We start from the raw sequence: 25,011 nt of genomic DNA, 5'->3' as shown, positions 1-25,011 counted from the left end.
ATCATACGACTCCCCTAATGTGCAATATAATCATTGTTCCCCTTTGCTTTCTTTTATACACAGAAGAAACTGCCATCTTCCATTCCCTAAGGAATTGTAACAAAAATGTGGGAGAGCTTAGATCTGCATTCTCTTCCACCAGAATTAGTACACATCTCAAGAAATGGCCTCTTTCCCTGCAGCCTGTGGTCTGTTACCAGAATTCTGACTTGGTATTACCGGACACAGTTTTTCAAATCATCAGCTTCACATCTGTTACCGCCCTTGCTGGAACTTTTCCAAGAAGCGAAGAGAGAGGGTAGTTTCCATACTCCACCTCTTCATCCTCTGCAGTAAAATGAATTTATATCATCCCTGTATTTTGAATGCAGGGCAGGGGCTCAATGCACAATCTGAGGTAGTGCAAGCATCCTTTCACAAATCACACAGCACATGCTGTGCCATCAGGGAACTGCTGAGCACAGGGACCTTTCAGAAATTCCAGCCTGTATCTGAACAGGCAGAGTGAGAGACTATGTCCTCCTTGTACACAACCTACAGTCATGTAATTCCCCAGTCCTGATACAGGGGCAGCCAGAAGGCCAGAACTGGGAGCCTTGAAGCCCTCCTTTTGAGCAGAAAACCAGTAGGATCTGGTGAGGATCTTGAGGATAGTGCCTTGGCTGCCTTCCATTCCACAGGCATGACTCAGGCAGCAGCAGCAAACTGGAAGAGCTGAAAGCATCCTGGCAGTGCCAGGGACAGGAGGAGATGTGAGCAGCAGCTGCTAAGAGCCTGTCAGCCAAAGCCAGAAGATGGGGAGAGCTCAAAGGCAGCAGTGACAGCTGCTGAGTCAGCGGTCACAGGGACTGGGTGTGAAGTTTGGCCCAGTCCCTGTGGCCTCTCTCCCTGTCTCCCCCATTTTTCTGGGGCAGGGAGGAGGACAAGATAGGCTGTAGGAAGGCTCGCTCCTCCCTAGCTCCCTCCCTCCGTCCCAGTTTTGCCATGACTATCTTGCGCCAGCACTGCAGCTTCAGCACCTTGGGCAGGACAAGCAGGGCTGTCCTACGTGTGACTCCCCACAGGCATCAGTGTGAGCTGCTCACCCAGTGCCTTGGTCTGCACCACCCAGGCACAGAAAGCACCTTAGGGAATGCTGCAGCATTTCCAGGGAGCTCAGCAGACACAATTTCTTTAAAAGTCTACATTTGGGGTTTTAGGCACCTGCAGACTTTACATTAGCTGGGCTAATGTTAAGGTTTTGGCAGGTGGGGAGTAGGGTTAGTGATTCTTGGGTTTAGAGCTTTTTTAACATGCAGTCACGCTGGCTCTTTTGTCATAGCTGCCACATAAAAGTCCAAAAGGCAAACGGCTTCTGAAAAACACCAAGGTATTTTTCTGCTGCTTACTCAACCAGCCTCTAGTTGCAAGAGGCTAATTACCAGGCATTACTCCCAAAGTTTACACTGGGACAAAGTTTTCCATTTACAGGCAGTTTATCTTTGGAATACAGATAACAGCTAAAATTTAGACTATGTGAAGTGTAGCAGATATAGTCACAGCTCCACAGCACAAGATGTGTCAGCAGCACTCTCTGGCATTCTGACAACAAGTGTAATAGATTTCCCTGACCATCCCAGCACTGGTGAAAAGGAGGGAGGAAATTCTGGTCTCTCTGGGCAGTGTTTCTGAGAAGGGAAGAGTGTCCCATGTTTTCATCAAACTTGCCTCAGGATACACATACACTCATTGATCCTCTCTCCAGAATTTTTCCTCAGCTCAGTCAACAGGTGAACAAGCCACCACTCCTTCAGCTTGATGAAGAGAGGAGCACATGCAGAGCAATATAGAAAAGGACTAGGAATCATCTTTAAAAGCAGTTACCACAACAGATCTCCAACTACATCTTAATCTTAAATACTGAAATTAGTATTCAGCCTCCCTAGAGCCCACGCATACCAGAAGGAAATGTGATGGTTTTCCAACTACATAGACATCTGAAACTGGTAAAGCATTTCAGATCACACCACCATCTTTCAAGCATTATGTAAGGAAGATTTTCCAATCTCATCTCCAAGCAGGTGGACAATAAATGTTCAGTCACCAAATGTTCAATGTATAATGACAATCACTTAAAAAAAAGATTCTTGCCCTTCCATGAGAAGGCAAGTAAATGAAGATCTCCAGCACACTTTTCTCCTATCATTAAATCCTGTTAGTCTCAGATCCGTGTTAAAGATCTGCTAGAGCAGTAAACCTTTGCTGGGACTTAAAAGCAATTAAGCCAGATTGCGGTTACTTGATAGAACCTGTTTGCTATACAAGGGGTGTCTCCATGCCAAATAATTTACTTTTTGAAATGCCATTCATACAGCTTTATAGAAAAAACAGTTACTTATGCATTCAACCTGAATCAGGAAGTCAGATTTTAAAAACCTGCATAGTGCTATACAGCTTTTCAATGTCTGTTCATCGTCTCACATCCCACTGCCAACCATAACTCTTGCTTATGTGGTAGTTAAGGGAAAACACAAGATGCATTTTTAAATATCCTCCTCCATTTTATCAAAAGCCCATGTTTTTTCCACTAGACTGTTGGCTAAAAACAAGAATTTATATTATCAGTCGCCTCTCCAAAACTATGAATAAAATTAACTGCAAACAAAATTAACTCTACAGCTACAGGTTAAACAATCCTTCACCAGCCAGTCTAATTCTTATAATTGTTGTCAAGATTCTCCTTTCAATTTTAAGAAATTTAAGAAAAAAAGTTACTGTGAATAATATGTCTTTCTAAATCAAGTTTCTAACCAGAAACATTTTGCAACCCTAAAAATGTATTTAATTTATGAGTAAGTTTGGAAAGAAAGATACACATTTCCATTTTCCCATAGCCAAAAGAGTATATCTAAAGTTCAAAGAAAGAAATTAGCAAAACTAAGTGACTTTGTTACTTTATTTTCTTCCTCTACTCACAAGATCTGTTCTGTCTGTAGTACATGTCCAAGGTCAAGTATGTAGGACCTTTATGGAGCTGAAAACAAATCCTCCTCCTAGCGGGAGTTACAGCCAGCTCAAATGTCCTCTCACTGTCAAACACACACTGATAGTGCTGAACTGAGCTAAAAACTTGCACCCTGCACTAACTATATACGTAATTTTCAGACTTAAAGGAAAATAAGAATATTTTTTCACACAGGAAAACATGATATTCAAGTTCAGCAACTACAAATTGTGATCTAAGTAAAATAGCTGCTATACTTGGAACAGATTAAGTTACATAACAGGAAGTATTGCTATCAAATTAGGACACAAAAATCACACAGAAAAAATATTCATAAATACCTGGATTTTTCTGGGCACCCATGTTCCTTTTCTTTTCCACTGAACCTCTGACAATTTGGTCACCAATTGCCAAACTTGGCTGCCAGCAACTTCCTTTCCTAACAGCAGTCAGCTGCCAGCTCTGAGAATAGCACTAGCCTGTTTCATTAGAGGGGCAGAAACAGCCTGAGTTCTGGAGAGCCCCTCATTAGCTAAGCCCAGTTACATCTGGCAGTTAATGACCCTTGAGAGTTATCATCTATTATTATAAAGTTATCTCATTTAAGTATGGTAAGAAAGTATCTGGATACTAATTCCATAAATAAAAAAATTCAAAATAGTGAGATTCTGTAGATAATTCTAGATGGGTTAGTTTTAATTCTAGGAGATAATAGATATTAATAGATAAATTCTAAATATTAAATGGGCAAATACTAAATACTAAAAATAAAATGCTTATAAATATATAAATTCTAGATAGATTTGATAGATTAATTCTAAATAGCTTCTTTCTCCTTAAAAAAATTATTTTACACTTTGAGCTGGAAAATATTTCCCTTCTATCCATATTCTTCACAGGCCACCCTCTAATAGGATGGTGACTTGAAGGGATTTATTTATCACTGGAGCTGGGGGTGCAGGGGCTGTGCTGAGCTATCCCAGTGCACACCAGCACAATTTCACATCCCAGCAAGCTCCCCCTGCCCCAGGCTCTGGTTTGGTAAACAAGCAAGGCAAACTGTCCTCGCTTTTAGAGGCTGCCACACACCCTGAGAAGTAATAGGTGGAGGATTCAACCTAAATGCAACCCTCTTCTGAGGAAGGTGTCCCCAAGCTTTCCTTCGAGGGAGAAGCTGATAGCTGCCAACAGAAAGGAAAAGGAATGGGTCTATGTTAATCATTAGAAATTCTGAATTTTAAGCAGTTTAACCTAATACAGCTAGGCAGACCTGGCTTCTGTTGCCTGTGTCTGGGCAATGCCCAGTATAAACATCATTATTTTACAGCAAGTTTTTCCATGTATTCTCTGATTTTCCCCAAAGCTGCATTCTTATTTTCAAATGGCAACCTCCAGGATTGGAGGGGTGAGGTGAGGGACAATAAAAACTTCCTCTCGAAAGAAAAACCTCTTCAGATGGATCTCAAGCCATGTTTCCTGAGTCCTAAGCAGCAATGGAATTAAGAATTTCAGATGTACTTACCCCAGCTGGAGACACTGGTAAAGTCATCCCTGCTATCCCATCACTGACAAGCACTTCTAAAAAATCCAGCACAGCAATTTTTGGGATTACCAACTGATGACTGCACTTGGGTGCTGCTCTTTGTCCTGCATCTGCCCTGGATGACAACTCAGGTTCCTGGTTTACTAGGAACTCTTCAGCTTACCTCCTGGGACCCACTTGGAATGTTCCTCCATGCAGAAAGATTGGGTCCATTCACCATGATTTGCTCAGACAAAACAATTCAGGATATCACAGAATCAGAGAATGGCTTGGGTTGAAAGGGACCTTAAATATCATTGAGTTCCAACCCCCCAAAAGGAGGGGAAAACATTGTTTTTTAGGGGTACATATAAGAACAGAGTAAGGAGCTGTTTCCACATTGAATTCTGCTTCTGGCAGCACTCCAATCACAAATTGCTTCCCACTCCTTCTCTCAGCTCTGTCAGCACACAGAAGGACTGCATCTGAGCCACAGCAAAAAGTGAGCAACCTGCTTCCAAGTAAAGCAAAAGAGAAAAACAGTCTGCTGAGAGAGCTGCTTTCACAAGATGGTAAGGCTTCTGAAGAGCCATTCCGGACATAAACCTTTGGACTGGAAGTGCCAGTCACTGATATCCACAATTTTTACATCTGGTATAAAATCATCCATAATCTTGGCTTAAAATATTTTTCCTGAACATTAATAGCAATATTGAACATATTCAGGGTAAGCCTGTAGTGCACAAGAGAAGAGAGCTGTAAGAAGGATATTTGCTTCAACTCAAGGTCCTAAACCACCAAAATTCCAGAAAAAAAGAAGAAATTTTAACAGTAATAGTTGATCAACACTTTATTTAACAAAAAGATCAGTTATCCAACATTTAATGGTATCAAACTCAAAAAATTTCACTGCACTTTTTGTAAGAACTGCATTAAAAACCAATACAAAATGTTTTCATCCAACTGAAATACTAGTTTTTAGAAAGAGCATCTCAGGGAGCTTACATCTCACACATACACATCAAGGAAAGCAAGAAACTAGACACAAAGCTTATAATGGAAACACAACTCCCTTCCTACTCCTCTTTGACAGTGTCTGTGCTCTTCACACGCTGTGTACTGAGGGGGATCCCACGGCCTTCCAGAAAACGGGTCTGTTTAGTGTATTTAGTACTGAGCAGCTTTGCTGCATTTGTCGGCTAAGAGGTGACTGTCTCCAGTCACAGATTCTGAACAGCACTCCCAGGGCTGACTTTGTGTTGAGGGATAGGCCAGAACGTTTGCACACACAAACAGATGGGCCTGCTTCTTGATTCTATCACTGTCTGTCTGTTTGTTTGCCACTGCAGACTGCTCTGCTGCTTAAGCTCTAAGTACTTACTCCTTAATCTAGCAATTTCCAAAATAGGAGACAGAAGCCCAACACAAAATCAACTGTGTCCAGTATTCATGACAGCATTTGGACCCTGTAAATGCTAATATTTAATGTCTAACAAAACTGTAAATACCATTGCAACTAGAAAGTTTTTGGAATGACTGATGGGAACACTGGCCAGCAAGAGTCAAGGTTACTAATTCAACACAGTACAGATGGTAGGAAACTTTAATTGCGTGAGGTAAAAAACCACCACATATACACTATCAATTCTAGGTCTGTTTAATATAAGTCACAGCTTATGTAAATTTTGCAATGCCACAGCCATGTTCTGCAATTTGCAAATCAGATTTTCTGCTGGCAAAAATCCACTGAGTTTATTCAGTTACTGGAAAGAGTGCTCATGCTATCTGAAAGGAACTAGGATCAAGAGCTGACAACTTATACAGATTATTTTTACGGGGAATATTTTGGTGCATTCTCCTACACAAATATTTCTGATACAGAAGGTTTTTTAAACTCTTTTAAAAGCACTTGATAGGTTTTCTCTCTACCATCCACCCAACTGACCATGTATTGGTCAATGAGAACTTTGGATCTTTAACATAAAAACAGACCCCATGGTTCCCAACACCACCACGGCAGTACACTCCTTACCTGTCCATACATACTATCTTGAGGCACTTAACACTTTTTTCAGATACACCTATAACAATTCCAACTGAAAATCTCTTCCTATTTTAACAGCCTACCCACACCCAGGCACAGGCAGACACAGGCTATCCGAAGGCCATCCTTTCAGAACTATGCTTTGCCAAAACCCTTTCCGATGCATGCGTTTGAACAGTAGATCAGCTCAGGATTCTTGTTTTTTTTCTTGTCTTTACAGTTCATCATGTTCCTCTTTGGCCTCCTGGTCTTTCAACTTGAATTCTTCAGCGGTTACTTTTCCATTTCCATCTCGGTCTTGATTGGTGAACATATTTTTAACAATCATTTCAAAATCAAAGCCAGGAGCTAATTTTCCTTTGCCAGTATCGACTTGAGTTTGGATGTACTCTGAAAACTAAGAGGAGGGACAGGAGAAGAAAATAGCTCACAATGCAACTGACATTTGAAAATGAAGGTATTTTCAAAAGAAGCATTTAATTGTTGTCAATTATCCAGCATTTTACTACTTATTAAGTGTACATAGGACAGTTACTACGCTATAAAGTTTACCACCCAAACTGGACTAATTAGAACAGACACATGAAGTTAAATCATTCTTTGTGGAGCTCAGCAGGGATTTCCTCACTCATTCTAGTGGGTTTTGCACCCATAACAAGAAAACTTTTTTCATAATTTAGGAGGAAGATGGGTTGGACAGTTGGACATAGGAGCAGCTCTATATGGACAGAGGGTGGTAATTTTGCATGGTGATACATGAAGTTCACACTGTAAAACAGAAACCCACCTGCATCTTAGAGGAAGCAACACACAAGAATGATAATTGCTGTTGTGGACAGCAACAGCTTCATCCTACCTCTTTCTCTAAACCAGTAAAAGCTCTGTTCTTCTCTGCAAGGACAGAATTGGAGGTAAACATAAGAGAGAAGATGGACATGGAAGGAAAACAAAGAGGTGGAAGACAGTGCTAGGAAAAGGGAAAACAAGTATTTGATTTTACCCTATTAGCTTTTAAAATCCTCAACGGCATTTCATGCTGTTCCACAGGGCTACAGTCTGCCTCTTGAGCACTGCAGGGAGTGCCGCTCCATGGAGAAAAGACACAAAACAGAAGGAGAGGGAAAGGTGACAAAGAAAACTTCAGAAGAAAATTTAAAAAAAGAAGCTCTGAGTTAAAAGAAAACGTAGAGGAAAACATCGCACAGGTTTATGTTACCAGAGATGGTGTGGCAAAAGCAAGTGGCTTTCAACAGAGGCACCCAATGACATTCTCACTGTGCAGATTTTAAAAGCAAGCAAGGGGAAGAACTTGACTGCACAACACACAATTCGCATGTGGAAGGAATGGCCACGGGCACTGGCAGGCTCTGGAAGAGATCTGACAGTTCCTGGATGCACTGCTGCAGGCTCAGCTTTGGCTCAAGAATTCACCACAAACTGCCAATTAACACTGAGACAGACACTGAGAAGACTGATACAGCAAAGGAATGTTGGATAACATACCAACTCTGCCTCTTAGACTTATGCCCTAAGGATTTGCTGTTGACCAAGGAAACCACAACAGTAAATGATCTCACACAGTATAGCCATTCTTATAGTCCTTTTTTTTTTTTTGGCTCTATCTCTAAAGCTGAATAACCATGTTTTAGCTGACACCCTGCCTTCCTGTTCCCTTGACAACAAACACAATTTCAGAAGAAGAAGAGGAGGAGAGACCCCATCTTTCAACATTGACATCGATGGTGGTAGAAGAAGACCACTGCAGGTGTTTTCGTTGTCTCAACTTACCTCCTCCAAAAGAACCTCTCCATCATGATTCTGATCTATTTCTTCAAAAAGATTGGGAGAGACTTCCCCATTCCATACAAACATGTATCCTTCAGGCAAGCCGGACACCAATTCCAGCAGTTCGATGTCGAAAACTAATACAGCACTACCAGGCACTTCTCCTTCTGTCACAACAAAAGGCAAAGAGGGGTATTTATCCTCACTTACATTGGAGGGTATATTTCCTTTCAATCCATGATTAAATTTATCTTCCTGCTCCAACAGGCACTGTTGGACCCACTAAATCTGGACCCACCAAATCCTCCTGTTCACTTCACCAGGGGTGATCAAAATATAAAAGGAACCTTTTAATACAAAACTGAGGCACTGGCACAGGTTGCCCAGAGAAGCCTTGGAAGGCCCATCCCTGAAAGTGTTCAAGGCCAGTTTGGAGGGGGCCCTGGGCAACCTGATCTAGTGGAAGGTGTCCCTGTCCATGGCAGGGAGGTTGGAAATAGATCATCTTTGAGGTCCCTTCCAATCCAAATCATTCTCAAATTCTGTGATTCCAAATGCATCATTTTTTTTAATTATAAAAACTAGAACTGTGAGAATAAATCAATTTTCCTTTATCTTGCCAATACACTGTGTATCAAGGTACTCCTGTGAGACTCAAGGGTGTTGCAACAGCTTGAGATATTACCCTAGTGAAACCATGGAAGGAGTTTAATCTATCCTCGGAAAAGAAAAATCAAGCTCACCTCTAATCTCCTGTTTGCAAGAGATGGTGAGGTATATGCCAAGACACTAACAATCACGGAGTGCTTCAGAACACATGAACCAAGTGTAACTTGAACAATGGCAAAGACCCATCACAGGTATTTAACACAACAGATTTTTCATGTTATGAGGAAATTTTCAATTTGCAATTTTATATAATATATAATAGCTGAAATTATGTATAAAACATTGCATATACATAATATTCTTATTTTTTCATGAAAGACAGTTACAAGTGGACAGGTACTCTTATTTCTTAACACAGATTAATTCTCCACTAAGCTCTGCACATGATGCCTGGCAATCTTTATAAACTACAAACTTCTGGAGCTATTCAAAGAATATAGCAACTTACACAACTGTTTCCATACACATCAGAATCTGGTGATCTTAGTGATCTCCTGATAGGCTCCTTTCCATCAAATCTTTTAACTCAGATCAGAATCAACATACTGGGATATGAAAGTTCTTGCCAATTCTATATCATTAAAAATTGCTAAGCCTCTATGTTCTAAAGCTGCCTTAAAATGTATTGGTGTTGGAGTTTTAACAGCACCCAATACACTGTTTCACATCTTCTACTCAGTTAATGTATCTTCTGAATTCTGAGTTTTCTTTGAATTTGCTAACATATTAGTGCTGACCAGTCCCCTTCAGCTTTGTTTCCTGAATAATATGTCGCATGTCCAAACACAAGCACCCAACTCCCTACCATGGAAAACAGTGTTTGCATCCCTATGCAACACCACACTGCCTGGAGCTTTCTGTTCTGACAAAGCAACATTACTGGGGGCTCGTGTTCCCTTTTGTACTGTGATGGTCTTTCTATTGGCCACAGTAACAGCAGGACTTGAAATGCAACACAGACAGCATGTTCATCCTGCTGGGGAACGAGAAGGAGAGGGAGTGTCTAAAATAATGGCATTAAAAAAAACTCTGAAAAAAATCCCATTCAAGCAGCTAAGGGACACTCACCTTATGACCTGGTGTACATGAATTAACAAAACATGCATGCCTATGTTTCAGTCACATCAAGGGATGTGCACTTACCAACTCCATCTTCTCCATAACCAAGGTGAGGTGGAATAACGACTGTCCGTCGTTCCCCAACACACATGTCCTGAAGGCCCATGTCCATCCCCAACACCACCTGGCCAGATCCCAGAACTATGTTGTAGGTCTTGCCAAGGCTGTGTCTGGAAAGGAGGGGAAAAATGAAAAAAAAAACCAATCAACATACAACAGAGAATTTGTGTTGTTCAAAATTACCACAGAAGTAGCAGTTTCTAGCAGTGTCCTGTCATCGCCAAAAATTAACTTAATGCCCAGTGCTTTGTTCTACCAAACAGTTACCTGAAGTTGTTCTCAAGTTACAGCAGCACCAAACATACAAGTCTCTGCTCCTGACGTCCTCTGGCACTAAAATTATAGGCTTCTTGAATGAAATCCAATTAGAATCATTAATAATGCCAATTGTATCCCAAGGTATTTTACCTTGAAGTAAGAGGTTTTATCTTTCACATATTTTTAACCATTGTAGTTGGACTTTTCACCAGATTTAAAAATTCCAGAAGTACATTCATCCCAGGACTACCAACTCTATATAGGGATCTGGGTGCATTCCCACAGATCAGCCATCCCGTTAATAAAATCAGTCACTATAATGTAGTAGTTATTAACACAAATAGCTACTACTACTACTGCTATTTTACCATATTAAATTTTGAATTATACCTTGCTTCCCATGGCTCATTTCTAAAATTAGAAAATATCATTAGTTAAAAGCCCAAAAGTTAAACATATATTGTGATTCTAAAGGCAGAGTGAGCAGCATTAAGGCTCTTTATTCTATTGGTTGCCTTTCTTTGGTTATTTCACTTGGCTGTGCCTCTGCAGGACATGCTTGTACAACAGAGAATTATTTGGAAAGAAAACAATTCAGTGGCTAAGAGGTCAGCCTTAAAATTAGGAGCACATGATTCATGATCTTTAATTCTCTAACAACTGCTTTGAGTAAAATGGTCTTAACATCCCTTGGTTTGTGCTACAAAATGGGAATTGAGCATTCCTGACATATAAACAGTGTTTTGAATCCAAACACATTACTTGTATACATCCTTGCCTACAGCATTGCACCACATGCTCCAAATTAAGGCAGTTTTTCAGCTCTGCAAGCTATTGTGTACACTGTGAAACTTATGAACTGCTTCCTGTATTAATTATAACCTGGTTAAAAATAGCTTTTCCCAACTTCCCTTCCAAAAAATAAAATAGTGTTTGGATGACTTGCACTATTCAAAAGATCTAGACAAAAAAAAGGCAAGCTAATATTCTTGTAGCTGTGTGCCAGGCTCACTTCAGTTCTACAAGAGACAGACTGGAGCAATCTTTTGCTTCCCCCATAAACCTACTGCCAACAGGGAGGAGGAAGAGGATCATTATCCTCACAGTCATTATCAAGCCCTCAAGTTTCTCCATGCTGACACTTAATGCAACACTACAATACAGGAGCACCAATGTGTGCTACAGACAAGACAGGTGACCATTTACTACAAACCACACTCTAGATATCTTTTAATAAGACTACAATAGGTAGTCCTACCAGGCCTCTCTCAGGAGCACTGAATCAGCACAGAGCAAAATCCTACCAAGAAACTGAATAAACCTGGACAGTTCATTCATGATGAGACCTGTGTTGTCCTGGCATGACTGGCCCAGAACACTTGAATTGGCTCACTTAAACAGAATGCCATGCAACAAGTTTCATCACTCCATACTGTTTACATTCTTCTCCAACATACTCCTACATCCTTTTTGTTCCTGGTTCTCTCATTATGCTATGACAGATTGTCTTTTTCTTCTCCTCCTATATATCTTTGGCAGGCAGACATCAAATGAACATACATTCCATATAAATACTCAGTTAAAAAAAAATTTCCTTTATTCCCTGCCAGCTTGCTTTGCAGGGAATTCATTCCGCTTTCACAGCTGCTGGGAGTATTTTCCCTACCAGGTCTTTCAAATACTTACGTGGAGTCCAGCAAAGTTCCATCCAGGAGCGAAGCATTGTAGTGATATTTCAGGTAATCTCCCTTCTTGCTCAGTACAGTGCAGTTGGAAGGTTTGTAGTTAACAGTAATGCTGACTGAATCTGAGGGGTTGTGGAAGTCAACCACGTGGATGTCAAAGACCAGTACTGCAGATCCTGGAATCTTTCCTAAATAGGGAGCAAATTAGACAAAGAGAGAAAGAAGTGGTACCCAAACAGGCATATGTTGTCCAGGTACTGCACCTCTAGGAATCTGTATTCCTGCTGTGTCTGCTACCGAGTCATTTTGCTCTTCTCATTCAGAATTAAAGGATGCAAGAGATGCAAGCTGCAAACAATGCAGGAAAAACAACCAGAGGGAAAGCACTAAACACACACTCAGTTCAATGGTGAAGCAAAAACTTTTGTTTTTCTGAATTTTAAAATTGTGCAGAACTGAAGCAATAACCATGTATTTCCTGTGACCATCCTAAATAACTCAAATGTGTTTCATGCACCAATTCAATATTGATCATCAAAATTCTCAAGGACTTCTCATGCTTCAAGGAATGTCATTATGCGTAAAAGATTACATTTCCTTAAGTTATCCTGAGGGCAGGCAACTTCTTCCCCCTCTTCCCAGAATTATGTGCATTACCAGGATTGACAAGACACATCCAGGAATAGGGGTTGTAGGTAAATGAGTCTAATTCCAAATCCATAGCACAGAATTTGCATTCCCAGAAGAAAGACTTTTCCTCTAAATCACTTATCCAAGTAACATCTCAGGAAAGACTTTCTGAAACACCACCTACAATGCTGAGATCAGCTAGAAGGCTTATATTCAGCCTCTCATGGCAATCTGTTTAGATAGCAATGAGTTTTCCCAAAGGAATGTTAATTGTATGTTACATATACACAGTTACTTCACTGTTACATGCATCCACCATTTACAAGGGTGGCTGAGAAGTCCACAAAACCTGTGGCTGTGGAATAAATGGTGGAGAAGACTTAGCATGGTGAACTCCTTCAGCATAGAGAGCTTAAGACACACATGAAGGAAGATCTCACACTGCAGAGCTCCTGGCATCCAAGTACCAGTCTGCCTGGAACACCAATTACCCAAATGAGTTCAGGTTACCAGTTACATGTGAGATTGTTCTGTATTCTTACTGTCCTACCTCTGTAGATAATTAAAATAGTCTTGCAAATTCTGAATGTAGTCTTGTCACTTTGGTATCCTCAAAATAATGAACTCCTGCATAAACCTTTCAAATGCCAGAAAAATGAAAATACACAGAGATGGACTAAACAATAAAGGAAACCTCATTAACTACAGAGGACTTGAACAGAAAACCAAGCTCACCTCTCCCTTCTTCTCCATATCCAAGATGAGGGGGGATTATTATTCTTCTTTTTTCACCAGTGCATACACCTAGCAAACCTTCGTCCATTCCAGCAATCACATAACCTTTCCCAACGTAGGTGTCATATGTGTGGTTTCGTGAATAACTACAGAAAATATTTGCATTTTAGCAGTGTCAGGTGTACTCAAGGAAACATGGAGTCTTACAATAGCTCTGCAACGCAATTCTTACAATCAGTTAAGGTCAAACACACCAGGGAGGCACAAAGTAACTATGTTCCTTGAATCCATGCCACTAAGTTTCATCAGCCAGTGACACACAGGTCACTGATTACCCAGTAGTGAGACCCTGGCTAGTGAACAGTCAGCAAATTTGCAAATTCATTTCTGCTATATCTTGAAAGACAAATCTCACTTATTTATGTTTTTTAGACTAAACAGAAAACAGGTTTTGACAAGTAACAAAGAAAAAAAATGGTTTACTCTTTTAAAATGTCATCTGCCCTGACACTACTTTAATAAGCACTTATCAACTAGATATAGCTGACGTTCAGTTTCATAAGACACCCTGCACACTATCTCATTTTGCAACCACAGCTATGTAGTTCAACTACTAGAAGGAGCAGGTGGAATAAATAAGTTCTCCTGGGATTAAAATGAGTCATGACAGCAAAACAGTATCAACACCATCCCTCCCTTCCAAACCAAGCCAACCACTTACACATAGGTTGAAGGACCTGCTTCAACACCTCATGATAGAATAAAACAAGGCTACAACAACAAATTATGTTTATTACAAGGACATGACTCTTCTGCCTTTCTTCAAGGCATATTACACAAAGACACAGTCCAAGAAAGAGAAGGCAGAAAAGTGCAAGAAAGAGAAGGCAGAAAGGTTTTAATTCATCTTTACAATGTAGCTCCAGGAAAGAGCAAAACCAGTACAAGATCAGACCCTGATGTAATTCAGAGGTTTATTCAACTGCTCGAAGTCCAGACAGCTTCTGCTGAGCTGCCCAGGGGCAGTTCTGCAGCCAAATATTTCAGAGTAAAAAGGCAAAGGAAAATATTATTAGAACTCTCAACCCCAGCCATTCACCGTGCTTTTGGCCAGCTCCCTGTACTAGTGAGAAATTTTGTCCTGGATAGCTCCAAGGTCTTCAACCCCTATTGTCAGCTGCTCCATTTCTTCATCTATGAATTCTGCAGGAGGTCAGAACACCATGTTTTAATGAACAAGCCCTCCAACAACTGTCAGCACTTCAGAATGATGTAGAGGCTGCTGTCTGTAAAGCACTTATTACTATTTCTTGCACTTCTCTACTATTTCCTAATATAAATATTACAGCTACTTTCAAAAATTAATTACTACAGACAATACTCACTTATATCTCAAAAAAAAGAGAAATAGGTACACTGTGGATAAGCTTTAAGTTCTTAATCTATAAGCTTTCACAAATTGTAAATCAAGGTTTACAGTGATGGCTGCTGTGGTACTACTTAACATTTTTCTCTACCTTATTTTGTAAAATATTTTACATTGGCTCATTTTCACCTCCTTTTAGCTACTTCTGCCAGCTCTTCTGAAAGCTGGAGTGGGATAGTAAAGCACTGTTCAACTAAAAGCAAACAAAAGTCACAGGAAGCTACAAGTACAAAGCTACAAATACAATTATTCATCATATTATTCTGTACATGAGGCTCATGTGCTCCTTTGAGTTTACTGTCACAGTAATCCCTGTTGCTTTATCACAGAAACCCTGTTGTTGAATTCTGCAATTCAGTAATTCAGTCTTGAAATACATTAGCCTTCAAAATGCAAAGAGTTTTCAAGTATAAATAAGATTACCCTCACACTAGCCACTAGCACATTGACTCACAATTCTCAGGACACAAAATGGAAATCACGTTTATTTTCCCTCTGTTCAGTGGTATTACCTATTTGGCAGATAAACTCTAAGGGGCAAAGAGTCTTCAGGCTCACATGCCTAAAGCACACACAACTTCACCGGGTGGGTCACCACCCCTAGATGGCGTCTGTGACAATGTCATAGTACAAAACAGCTCTTTTCCTTCCCATAAGGAAAAGCTTTCTATGAGTCTTTTTAAAAGATTCAAATTTTTCAAAAAGGAAGGAAAAGCGAAGAACTGTGTTTGGGCATTACACAGACAAGACAGGAAATGCAATCTGCAGAGCTGAGTGGTTTGGTTACCTGGAATCAAATAATGTGCCATCCAAAAGTGTGCCATTGTAATGGTATCGGAGAAAGTCTCCTGTCTGGCTTCTCCGTTCGCAAGATTCAGGCACGAGCTGGTTCTCAATAACAATACCATCCTTGGGGTTATGTAGATCCAGCAACACCACATCAAAGACAAGGGAAGCTTGGCCAGGGATATCCTTACCTACAAAAGTGTTACAGCAGAAAATTGGTAAGAAACAGCAGTTGTTTTAGCAGAAGCTTAAACATGTTTGTTGAAGAAAAGTAATGTACTGCCAAATATCAAGCACCTCCCCTCCCAAAATAAATTAGAATCATAGAATCATAGAATATCCTGAGTTGGAAGGGACTCACTACGATCATCAAAGTCCAGCTTCTGGTCCTGCACAAGATACCCCAAGAATCACACCGTGTACCTGAGAACATTGTCCAAATACTTCTTGAATGCTGTCAGGTTTGGTGCTGTGACCACTTTCCTGGGGAGCCTGTTCCAATGCCAACCACCCTCTGGGTGAGGAACCTTTCCCCAATATCCAACCTAAGCCTCCTGTGACAGAGCTTCATGCCATTCCCTCAGGTCCTGTCACACTGCACCAAAGAGATCAGTGTCTGCCCCTCCTCTTCCCCTCATGAGAAAGTTGCAGACTGCAGCGAGGTTTCCCCTCAGTCTCTTCCAGGTTGAACAAGCCAAGTGACCTCAGCTGCTCCTCATATGGCTTCCCCTCAAGGCCCTTCACCATCCTCATGGCCCTCCTTTGGATACTCTTTGACAGTTTAATGTCTTTTTTATATTGTAGCACTCAAAACTGCCACCAGAACTTGGGGTGAGGCTGCCCCAGTGCAGAGCAGAACAGGACAGGACAATCCCCTCCCTTGCCCGGCTGATGATGCTGTGCCTGATGCCCCCCAGGGCAGGGTTGGCCCTCCTGGCTGCCAGGGCACTGCTGACTCATGTTCAACTTGCCATCGACCAGGAGTCCCAGGTCCCTTCCCATGGTGCTGCACTCCAGCATCTTGTTCCCCAGTCTGTCCATACATCCAGGGTTGTACTGCCCCAGGTGCAGAATCCAGATTATTTAATTTCATATGGCTGGTGATTGTCTAGTCCTCTAATTTGTCCAGGTCTCTCTGTAAATTTGCTTCTACTCAGACATTTTTTGCTTCAGTGGGTTTTCCAATCAATTCTTCAACTCAATCATTTCCTTCTATTCCTACAGTGATGGCACTGCCTCACTAAAAACAGATGCTTTTTCAGCAACACCCATCACAGCCTACACAGCAGCTCCATCTGAGCTGCATGGTTTAGTCTACCAGTATTGCCAACATACTTCATGGAAGTGCATAAAATAATCATTAGAACACAAATCTACTACACCCGCTCCTCCCATCCTGTTTATATCAAAACAGGAAACCACACAGTGGAAGTTGAAGAGGGGCAAATTGAGCATCTCAGTGAAAAACTACCTCCCCACCAACTTACAAATTACAGCGTGGGTTGCCTTGACCAAGAACCACTGAGTTCAAGATCTTGGCAAATTTTGAAAATATAACTTCCCAGAGTTTTGGTATCCATGGTGATGGCTATCACAGTTAATGGTAATGAAGACACAGAAGGGGTATGAAACCTTGTAACCACAGACACATCCTTAAACATCAGAGCAGAGACAGAACATAAGGAAATGTCACAAACTACACCTAACTGCCTCATTATTTAACATGGGGACCCCTATGTATGATCTGTAGGCTGCAAAGTCTCACAAGACAATCCATTCTGTAGTTATTGCTAGGGCTTTTGTGGAAAAATAAAAAAAACAAAAGCCACCTGGAATTAAAAATACATTTAATTCTTTTTCTTTCTTAGAAGTTTTCCGCTTTCTGTGGCAGTATGAAAGAACTATGTAGTCACCTGCCTTCGAGTTTTTGGTGCCAATAGATAATAATCACAGATTATATTCCCTGATTGAAATAAAATTTCCGTATATGAATACTACAATTGTATCAACAATATGTCTGTTAAGCAGTGTGTGTCTGAACAGGATAACAATGCTGCCCATAAATTTAAAATACAGAAAGTTTGTTTTAAGAGATGGATGACTTGGATTGGAACAAAAAAAAAAAAAAAAAAAAAGAATAACTAAAGGAATAACTTTTACCATCTCCATCTTCTCCATATGCCAGGAAAGGTGGTATTGTGATGATGCGCTTCTCTCCTACGCACATTCCCAAGAGGCCCTGGTCCATACCAGGAATCAGCCATCCAATTCCCACATAGGTATCATAAGTTCGCATCCGATTATGGCTAAACATGAGAAAGAAAAGAAAAAATCACAACCAAATGCCAGACAGGCACAGGAAAGAACAATATTAACCTTTAAATCCATACACTATGCACAGTGTTAACTCATAACTTGCTAGTCCAAAAAGCATTGGTCCTTCATTTACCAAGGGCTGGCTGGCAAGTTTTCCAGAGTGCTTAGCTATGTCAGGAACTTAACAGAGGCTTTGAAAAGTGGCTCACAAATACAATGGCAGCTGTTATTAAAGCATCGTTTTCCACTGGGCTTTAATGAAGCACACATGCTGTACACTTAAATCTCAGTATGAAAGTGTTAGTGGCTCATTTTCATTACAAACCCTGCTAAGTTTACAAAACTTCTATCTAATCTGAACAGCCATACTGGTTATAGAGACCTCTAACTGACTGCAATAAATAGTAATGTAAATATAAGGAATGAAATTTAAAATTAAAAAAGGCATCTGGATTGGCAATGCCCGTGAAGAAATAATGCACAGTTTTATAGGTTTGAGTCAGGACTGCTACCCAATAATCCCTGACTAAATTACTAGCACACATACAATGACTGCTTTCACTTCCCGTGTTTCTGGGCAATTAACATTAATTGTTACATAGGTGAAAAGGGAGCAAATGATGGTGAGATACCTATTAAACTACACAAAGACACAGAGCCCAGCTGCATACCTTGAATCAAACAGGGTCCCATCTAGGAATGTTCCATTGTAATGGTACCGTACAAAGTCAGACACTTGCACTGTCCGAGGACACTTCTCAGGTTTGAAGTAAGTCTCAATCTGCACTTTGTCCTCCGAGTTCCAAAGATCTATCAGGAGCACGTCGAAATGGAGCACAGCATTGGGGGGTATCACACCAGCTACAAAACCAAAACAACCCAAACAGTTTTCTTTCCCTTTTTGCACAAGGTATCAGCAAAAAGGAACCAATCCATGTACACTCTAAAAAAACTGCATAATGCACACCTTATTCCCTGTTGTGCTTATAACTCCTTGGTCCCTTGCCACTACTGCAGCTATTTATGGGGGGAAATCCGACAAGATGAACTGCTATCACAGCTGTCCATCAGGCAAACTGATCTTGAGTTAGCATTTGTTGCCTCTCTGAGGCTGTAGAACAAAGATATTTTTGAAACTGACAAGACCTCATGCAGCACTGCAACGCCAAACCACAATTTTGGTTTAATTAAGTATTTAACAGGGAGGTAGACAAAAATAAATAGCTAACTTTCACAGCAAGGATCATTTGTTGAAGGTCCTCTACAGTGAGCTGCTCTTCCCTCAGCATGCAGAGGGACCCTGGAGAAACTACTTCAGGCTATAGGTTTAACAAACACCTCTGAGGAACAGGGAACAACATCTCCAAAATTCCCTAGTTGCAGTTTCTACCCTTCTCTTCTGTGACTCCATTTCCTACGTGCTCTGTTGAATCCTTACACAACCAGCTGGCCCGGTGCTGCACTTACGGACGCCTTCACTTCCGTAGGCGAGCTTAGGGGGGATTTTCACGAACCGACGCTCGTTCACACACATGCCGACCAGAGCTTGGTCCATCCCAGCAATAAGCTGACCTTTGCCCACAAACACGTTGAATGTGGATCCCCTGTCATAGCTGAAGGAGGAAAAGCAGGCAAAAATGTTAGTTGTTCATTTAACCTCCTTTTCCACCTTTGGTTTTTTTTTTTGAGAGAGAGAGAGAGTTAACTGCACCTTGTCTCTGTCTCCCTCTTGCCCTGTTAGCATAACTTTATCACAAGACAGATCCTAAAGGAATAAGCAAATCCAAGTGTTGCTGGGACTTCAACACAGTTCTCCTTCTGTTCACTGCTCATTTTCTGCAATACATTCTAGCAGTGTGCAATGTGTACTACAGGCACCTGAAGGCCAGAACCACAAACAGCTAACTGACACACTAATATTATAAGCAGTACTGGAAAACAAAGGAAGAAAAGGAAAAATTTAACACTATTATGAGATACAAAAGGATGACAGCTCCCACAGTAGGATCTCAGCATATTGATTTTGGTGAGTAACATCACAAAAATATTACTTAATATGTAGATCTATAAGCTCTACAATGTGAGACATCACAGTTCCAGTCTCCATGGGAGAACAGGAAAGGAAAACGATGCTTTTTCGGGTAATAGCTGTGAGGTTAGCCAACTCATTATTTATTTTCTCCTCCACATTCACAGCTTTCATTTAAAGCACAGAGACATGTTCTAAACAGCAAATTTTTGAGATCAAGAATCAAGAAACAAATTACACTCCTCTATGATAGTACAAGAACATTCAAAAGGCAAAAGAAATTATGCTTAAATGATTCAGAGTTTTCCAGAGAGGATGGAGAGCAGCAGTGTTACCACAGCAGAACACTAACATTAGCTTACATGGTTAGTTTGGGCACCTTAAATCTGCACAATGACCCCACTTTGCTGCACCTGAATTACTGCCATTTCACTTTTTGATGCGATATATAAACACACGTCAAAGAAGCATTTCAAAAGCTTCATTACTATTTTTAAACTTTTACTGCTCCCATTTCCCCAAATCCCTTTTATAATTTCAAGGATATATTTTTTTACTTTTATATATATACATATATATATATATATACATATAAAAGTCAGACCTGGGGGGAGAAAAAAAAAGGCTTGTGCCTCTTGCGTGCTAAAATTCTGGAAAGCAGCCAGTAGCTAGGTATCCCTCGGGAAATGATGTCAAACTTTCCTTCGAAGACTGTACACATCACTTCCACAACATACTGAGCCTCCTAACAGTCCCACAGCCTCACAGCCTTGAATCTCTCAGATATTTTACTGAGTGATCCCTCTGTTTGCTCCACCTTTTTTCTTTTTTTTCTTTTTCTTTTTTTTTGTTTCTGGCAAACATTTCCCTTAAAGCAGACAACCCTCTATTAATGAGCATTTACTTTCGGTTGCAGTAATTTTCCCTCTCTCAGGGAAAGATGAAAAATATTTAAATTAGGTCCTGACAAATTCTATTATACACACCAAACCATAATTAAGATGTTAAAACAAGCAACATAATAGGTTCTAAGAAACCCCTCAAAATGGTATTTTGTAGCGATTGACAAAGCTTGGCAATACATCTGGGATGAACTTAGATTAGAAAAAGCTCTTAGAAAAGAGGAAAAGAGCTTTCCTTTTAATAAAATTAATGTACAATTAAGAGAACACTGATGCAAAGCAGAGAACTGAACCAAGCACTGATCACACCACACAGCTTTGCAGGACCAACTTTGCAGATTCCTTAAAACTAAGCAAAACTTGTTTCTATTAGGCAAATTGACCAAATTAGTAGTAGATGACTAGGCAATTAAATTCAGACTTTTAAATGCAAATAATTTTACAGCCATGGAAATAAAAAATGCAAATGCTGATGCAAAAAGAGAATAATAAACAGTCACATAAGCTAATTTATGTGACACAGTCATGATCACTAAGACTTTGTCAACAGCCTGATAACATGAGGAGCAGTATTGCTACCTTCTACTTGGAAATAGAGAAAACTGATTTTTAAACTCAAGAATATTTTCAACAGCTGAAGAAGGAACAAAGTAAAACTGCCCTTAGCTCAACATATAGAGTATTTTCTAGACTGATTTCATACTAGCGTTCGATTAAACTGATACTGATAAGCACACTCATAAACTTCAAAAAAAGCAAACAAAAAAAAACAGGTAAGAAAATGGGCTTTCTAACAGGTTTATTTGTGTACAAATTGACTAAATCTCTTTAACTCGTATGCAGGGAACACCAAAGATTTTAGAACAAACACTCCAAAATATTTCTTCCTTTAATCTACAGAAGACAAAATTCTCCTATTTTTCCATGTCTTAACATGATAAAACACTGTCATCAGTCTTAAAAAAGATCACAGTGAATAACGAAAGTGCACATCTCAGGAGCTGCCATCCAGAAAAAAACCTGAGTGGAACAAACCTGGTATTTTCCACCCTTTTGAAATGAAGGCAGCCACAAAAAATTACTACTTATTTAGATATTTAGAGGACCCAAAGAGATAAATGCTGTACAGCTCTGTACAGTCTGTTCCTGCCCCAAGTATTTCAGAACCAAATGACAAGGAGCGCAGAACTAAAATGAGAGCCAGCTCCTGGGCAGCCCCTCCAGGGGCCCTGCCTCAGTGCACAAGTTTGTCAGTACAACTCAGGGTGTAAGGAAGCCTCAGTACGTATCTGTAGCAATCAGAAACACACTTCTGGACTTGTGGCCAGCTTTCCAATTGCCACATATTTTTAAAATAAGCCAAGAGGCTGCTGCCTTTGTGTGTCTTCACATCCACAGCTAAGACTTATTCCAAGCCTGTCAGTTGCCAATGAATTCACTGTCTGTGATGTGCCTTTTCCCCGAAACTGCACCAACACCAGCTGAAGTGCCAGCTACCACATCCCACATTTTAGTCGGAGAAGTGCTGGTGAGATGGCACTACTGGCATAGCAAGTACCGTCAGCTCCAGAAGAAGAACTGAGCTTTGAAGGACAGTTATTTCCCTAAGGCTGTAGATTTTCCTTGAAGCACAAGGGAGATTACCAGGATTACTGAAAATACATTTTGCTTTATCTTTCTGAGCAATACTTTGATCAGCGGCAATGAATGAAGTAAGAAAAAACAAATAAGCTGGCAGCAGCAGCAGCATCCTTCACAATCTCCTGATCCCACTGTTTAGGCTTCCTGATCCCAAAATAACAGCAGGAAAGCAGCCAGGCGCTGCACTGTACATAGGTCACATTTATTCAAGGATAAAGTATCCAAAAAATTCTGTGTAAGTACAGCCTGATAATTCTTATATTTCCGGCAAGGATAATGATTCAGAAACACTTGCGTTAGAGTAGGTTTGAGTCTGGAGAAGACATAGGAAATGTACAGAATTAAACGGGGAGGAAATCACTGCTGTGAGAGACTGTGACACCACATGCACTCCTGTTTACTGGGCTAAGGCTAGCTGAATAACCTCATGGTCTTCACTCTTGGAGCAGAGGCTCCAATTCAGCGCCTTGGAGAAGCAGCTGAAAGAATGTGGTGGGGATCCCTAAGGGCAAGAAACTACTGAGGACTGGACCCGGCCACAGCGGAGCTCTTGCCCCCTGTCCCCAGCGGTCACACCCCAGCTCCCAGCCCTTCGTGCTTCAAAGACATCTTCCCATGGTGGTCTGTATGTCCCGCTTGTACGACCCTGTCCATCTTGCCGCTGCCCTGCTTCCACCTGGTCACCCCAAAGCGCCCACGGGGCACTGCTGGGAAGAGCAGCGGGACGTGAACGGAACCTCAAGTGCAGCTTCCACCCAGAGCCACAATCTCCGCACATCCACTAAGAAACCACCCTCGTGGGGAACAGCACCTCTCGCTCCCCTCCTCTGCCCCTCACAGTGACCAGCAAACCCCGCGGGGCTGCACCCTCGGCGGGCTTGCGCCAGACCTGGAGTCGAAGCGGGTGCCGTCGGGGAAGGCGCCGAGGTAGTGGTAGCGCACAAAGTCTCCGGGACGCACGGCCCGCGGGCAGCTCTCGGGCACGAAGCGCCGCTCCACGCCAAGCTCGGTGCCGTCCGGAGGGATTTCGGCGGCGGGCACCGGCGGCGCCTGGCACGCCGCCCAGCTCTCCAGCAGCGCCGGCAGCAGCAGCAGCAGCAGCGACCCGCAGCTCGGGCCCCACCGCCGCACGGCCGCCGGCCCCGCCATGGAGAGCAGCGAGCGGGACAGCCGCAGGGCGCGCTCGGCGGGGAGGGGAGGAAGGGAGGATAGAGGGAAGGGAGGGAATGAAGGGAAGGAGGGAAGGAGAGAAGGGAGGGAAGCCGCCCGCCCCGGCCCGCCCGCTCCTCCTCCTCCTCCCACCGCCGCAAACTTGCAAACGTGGATGAAGAGCTCCCACCCGGGACGGGGGAGGAGCAGCCCCGGCGCCGGCTGCCCCCGCCCGCCCCGGGGCTGCGCAGTCCGGAGCGCAGCGGTGGCACCGCCGCCCCCGCCCCGCTCCCCCCACCTCGGGCCGGAGGTGCGACGTGGCGCTGCCCCCGGCCGCCCTCCCGGCGCTCCTCTGCTCCCGAAGGTAGCACGGGAGACGGGCGGACCCCGAGAGTCGTAAACACACACAAACAGCCCCGCCATTTCCCGGCAAATTCCCCGCAGCTGTTGGGAGCGGCGCTGGACGCCCAGAGAGAGACCGAAGGCATGGCGATAGACCACCCCGCATCAGAGCTTTTTGTCACTCTACCGTATGTGCCTACACTGGTACTCAGTGCACGACTTCGAATATTTGCAGGTTTAAAGTCCCATCGTAAATATTCCATTTTAGATCAAACGCCCAAAGATACGAGGTTGTGTTGGCAAATGCAGATTGATGCACACCTCTGCTGTCACAAGGATTTGCAACTTTGCAAATGACACAGAGAAAAGACAGAATCACATAATGGTTTGGGATGGAAGGGACTTTAAGGATCATCTGCTTCCAACCCCCTGACATGGGCAGGGACACCTTCCACTAGACCAGGTTGCTCAGAGGCCCATTAAACCTGGCCTTGAACGCTCAGGGATGAGGCATCCATAACTTCTCTGGGCAACCTGTGACAGCGCCTCACCACCCTCAAAATAAAGAATTTCTTCATAATATCTAATCTAAACCTACTCTCTTTCAGTTTGAATCCATTAAACCTTTTCCTGTCATTACTTGCTCTTGTAAAGTCCCTCTTCGTCTTTCTCCTAGGCTCCCTTCAGGTACTGGAAGGCTGAAGTTAGGTCACCATGAAGCCTTCTTTTCCAGGCTGAGCAATTCCAATTCTCTCAGCTTTTCCTCACAGGAGGGGTGCTCCATCCCTCTAATTGTCTTGGTGGCCTCCTCTGGACTTGCTCCAACAGGTCAATGTCCTTCCTGTGCCAGGGACCCCAGAGCTGGGTGCAGTTCTCCAGGTGGGTTCTCACCAGAGCAGAGCAGAGGGGCAGAATCCCTTTCCTTGCCCT

General features: G+C 42.1%; 1 protein-coding gene across 1 annotated transcript; it reads right to left on the bottom strand.

Annotated features, from left to right (window-relative positions):
* Positions 1-5,340: 5,340 nt before the first annotated feature.
* FKBP9 (FKBP prolyl isomerase 9) lies at positions 5,341-23,864 on the bottom strand. The gene is made up of 10 exons (XM_085051382.1): positions 23,480-23,864; positions 19,486-19,631; positions 18,690-18,879; positions 17,863-18,008; positions 15,704-15,893; positions 13,491-13,636; positions 12,127-12,313; positions 10,147-10,292; positions 8,338-8,501; positions 5,341-6,946 (listed from the first exon to the last, which is right to left on the bottom strand). The coding sequence occupies exons 1-10, from the start codon at positions 23,737-23,739 to the stop codon at positions 6,764-6,766; spliced, it is 1,758 nt and encodes a 585-aa protein (XP_084907508.1). The 5' UTR covers positions 23,740-23,864; the 3' UTR covers positions 5,341-6,763.
* Positions 23,865-25,011: the final 1,147 nt, after the last annotated feature.

Source organism: Lichenostomus cassidix, chromosome 2, assembly GCF_008360975.1.
Source record: "Lichenostomus cassidix isolate B80296 chromosome 2, HeHo_3.0, whole genome shotgun sequence".
Classification (NCBI taxonomy): domain Eukaryota; kingdom Metazoa; phylum Chordata; class Aves; order Passeriformes; family Meliphagidae; genus Lichenostomus; species Lichenostomus cassidix.
This window is presented reverse-complemented; position numbering and strand designations above follow the sequence as displayed.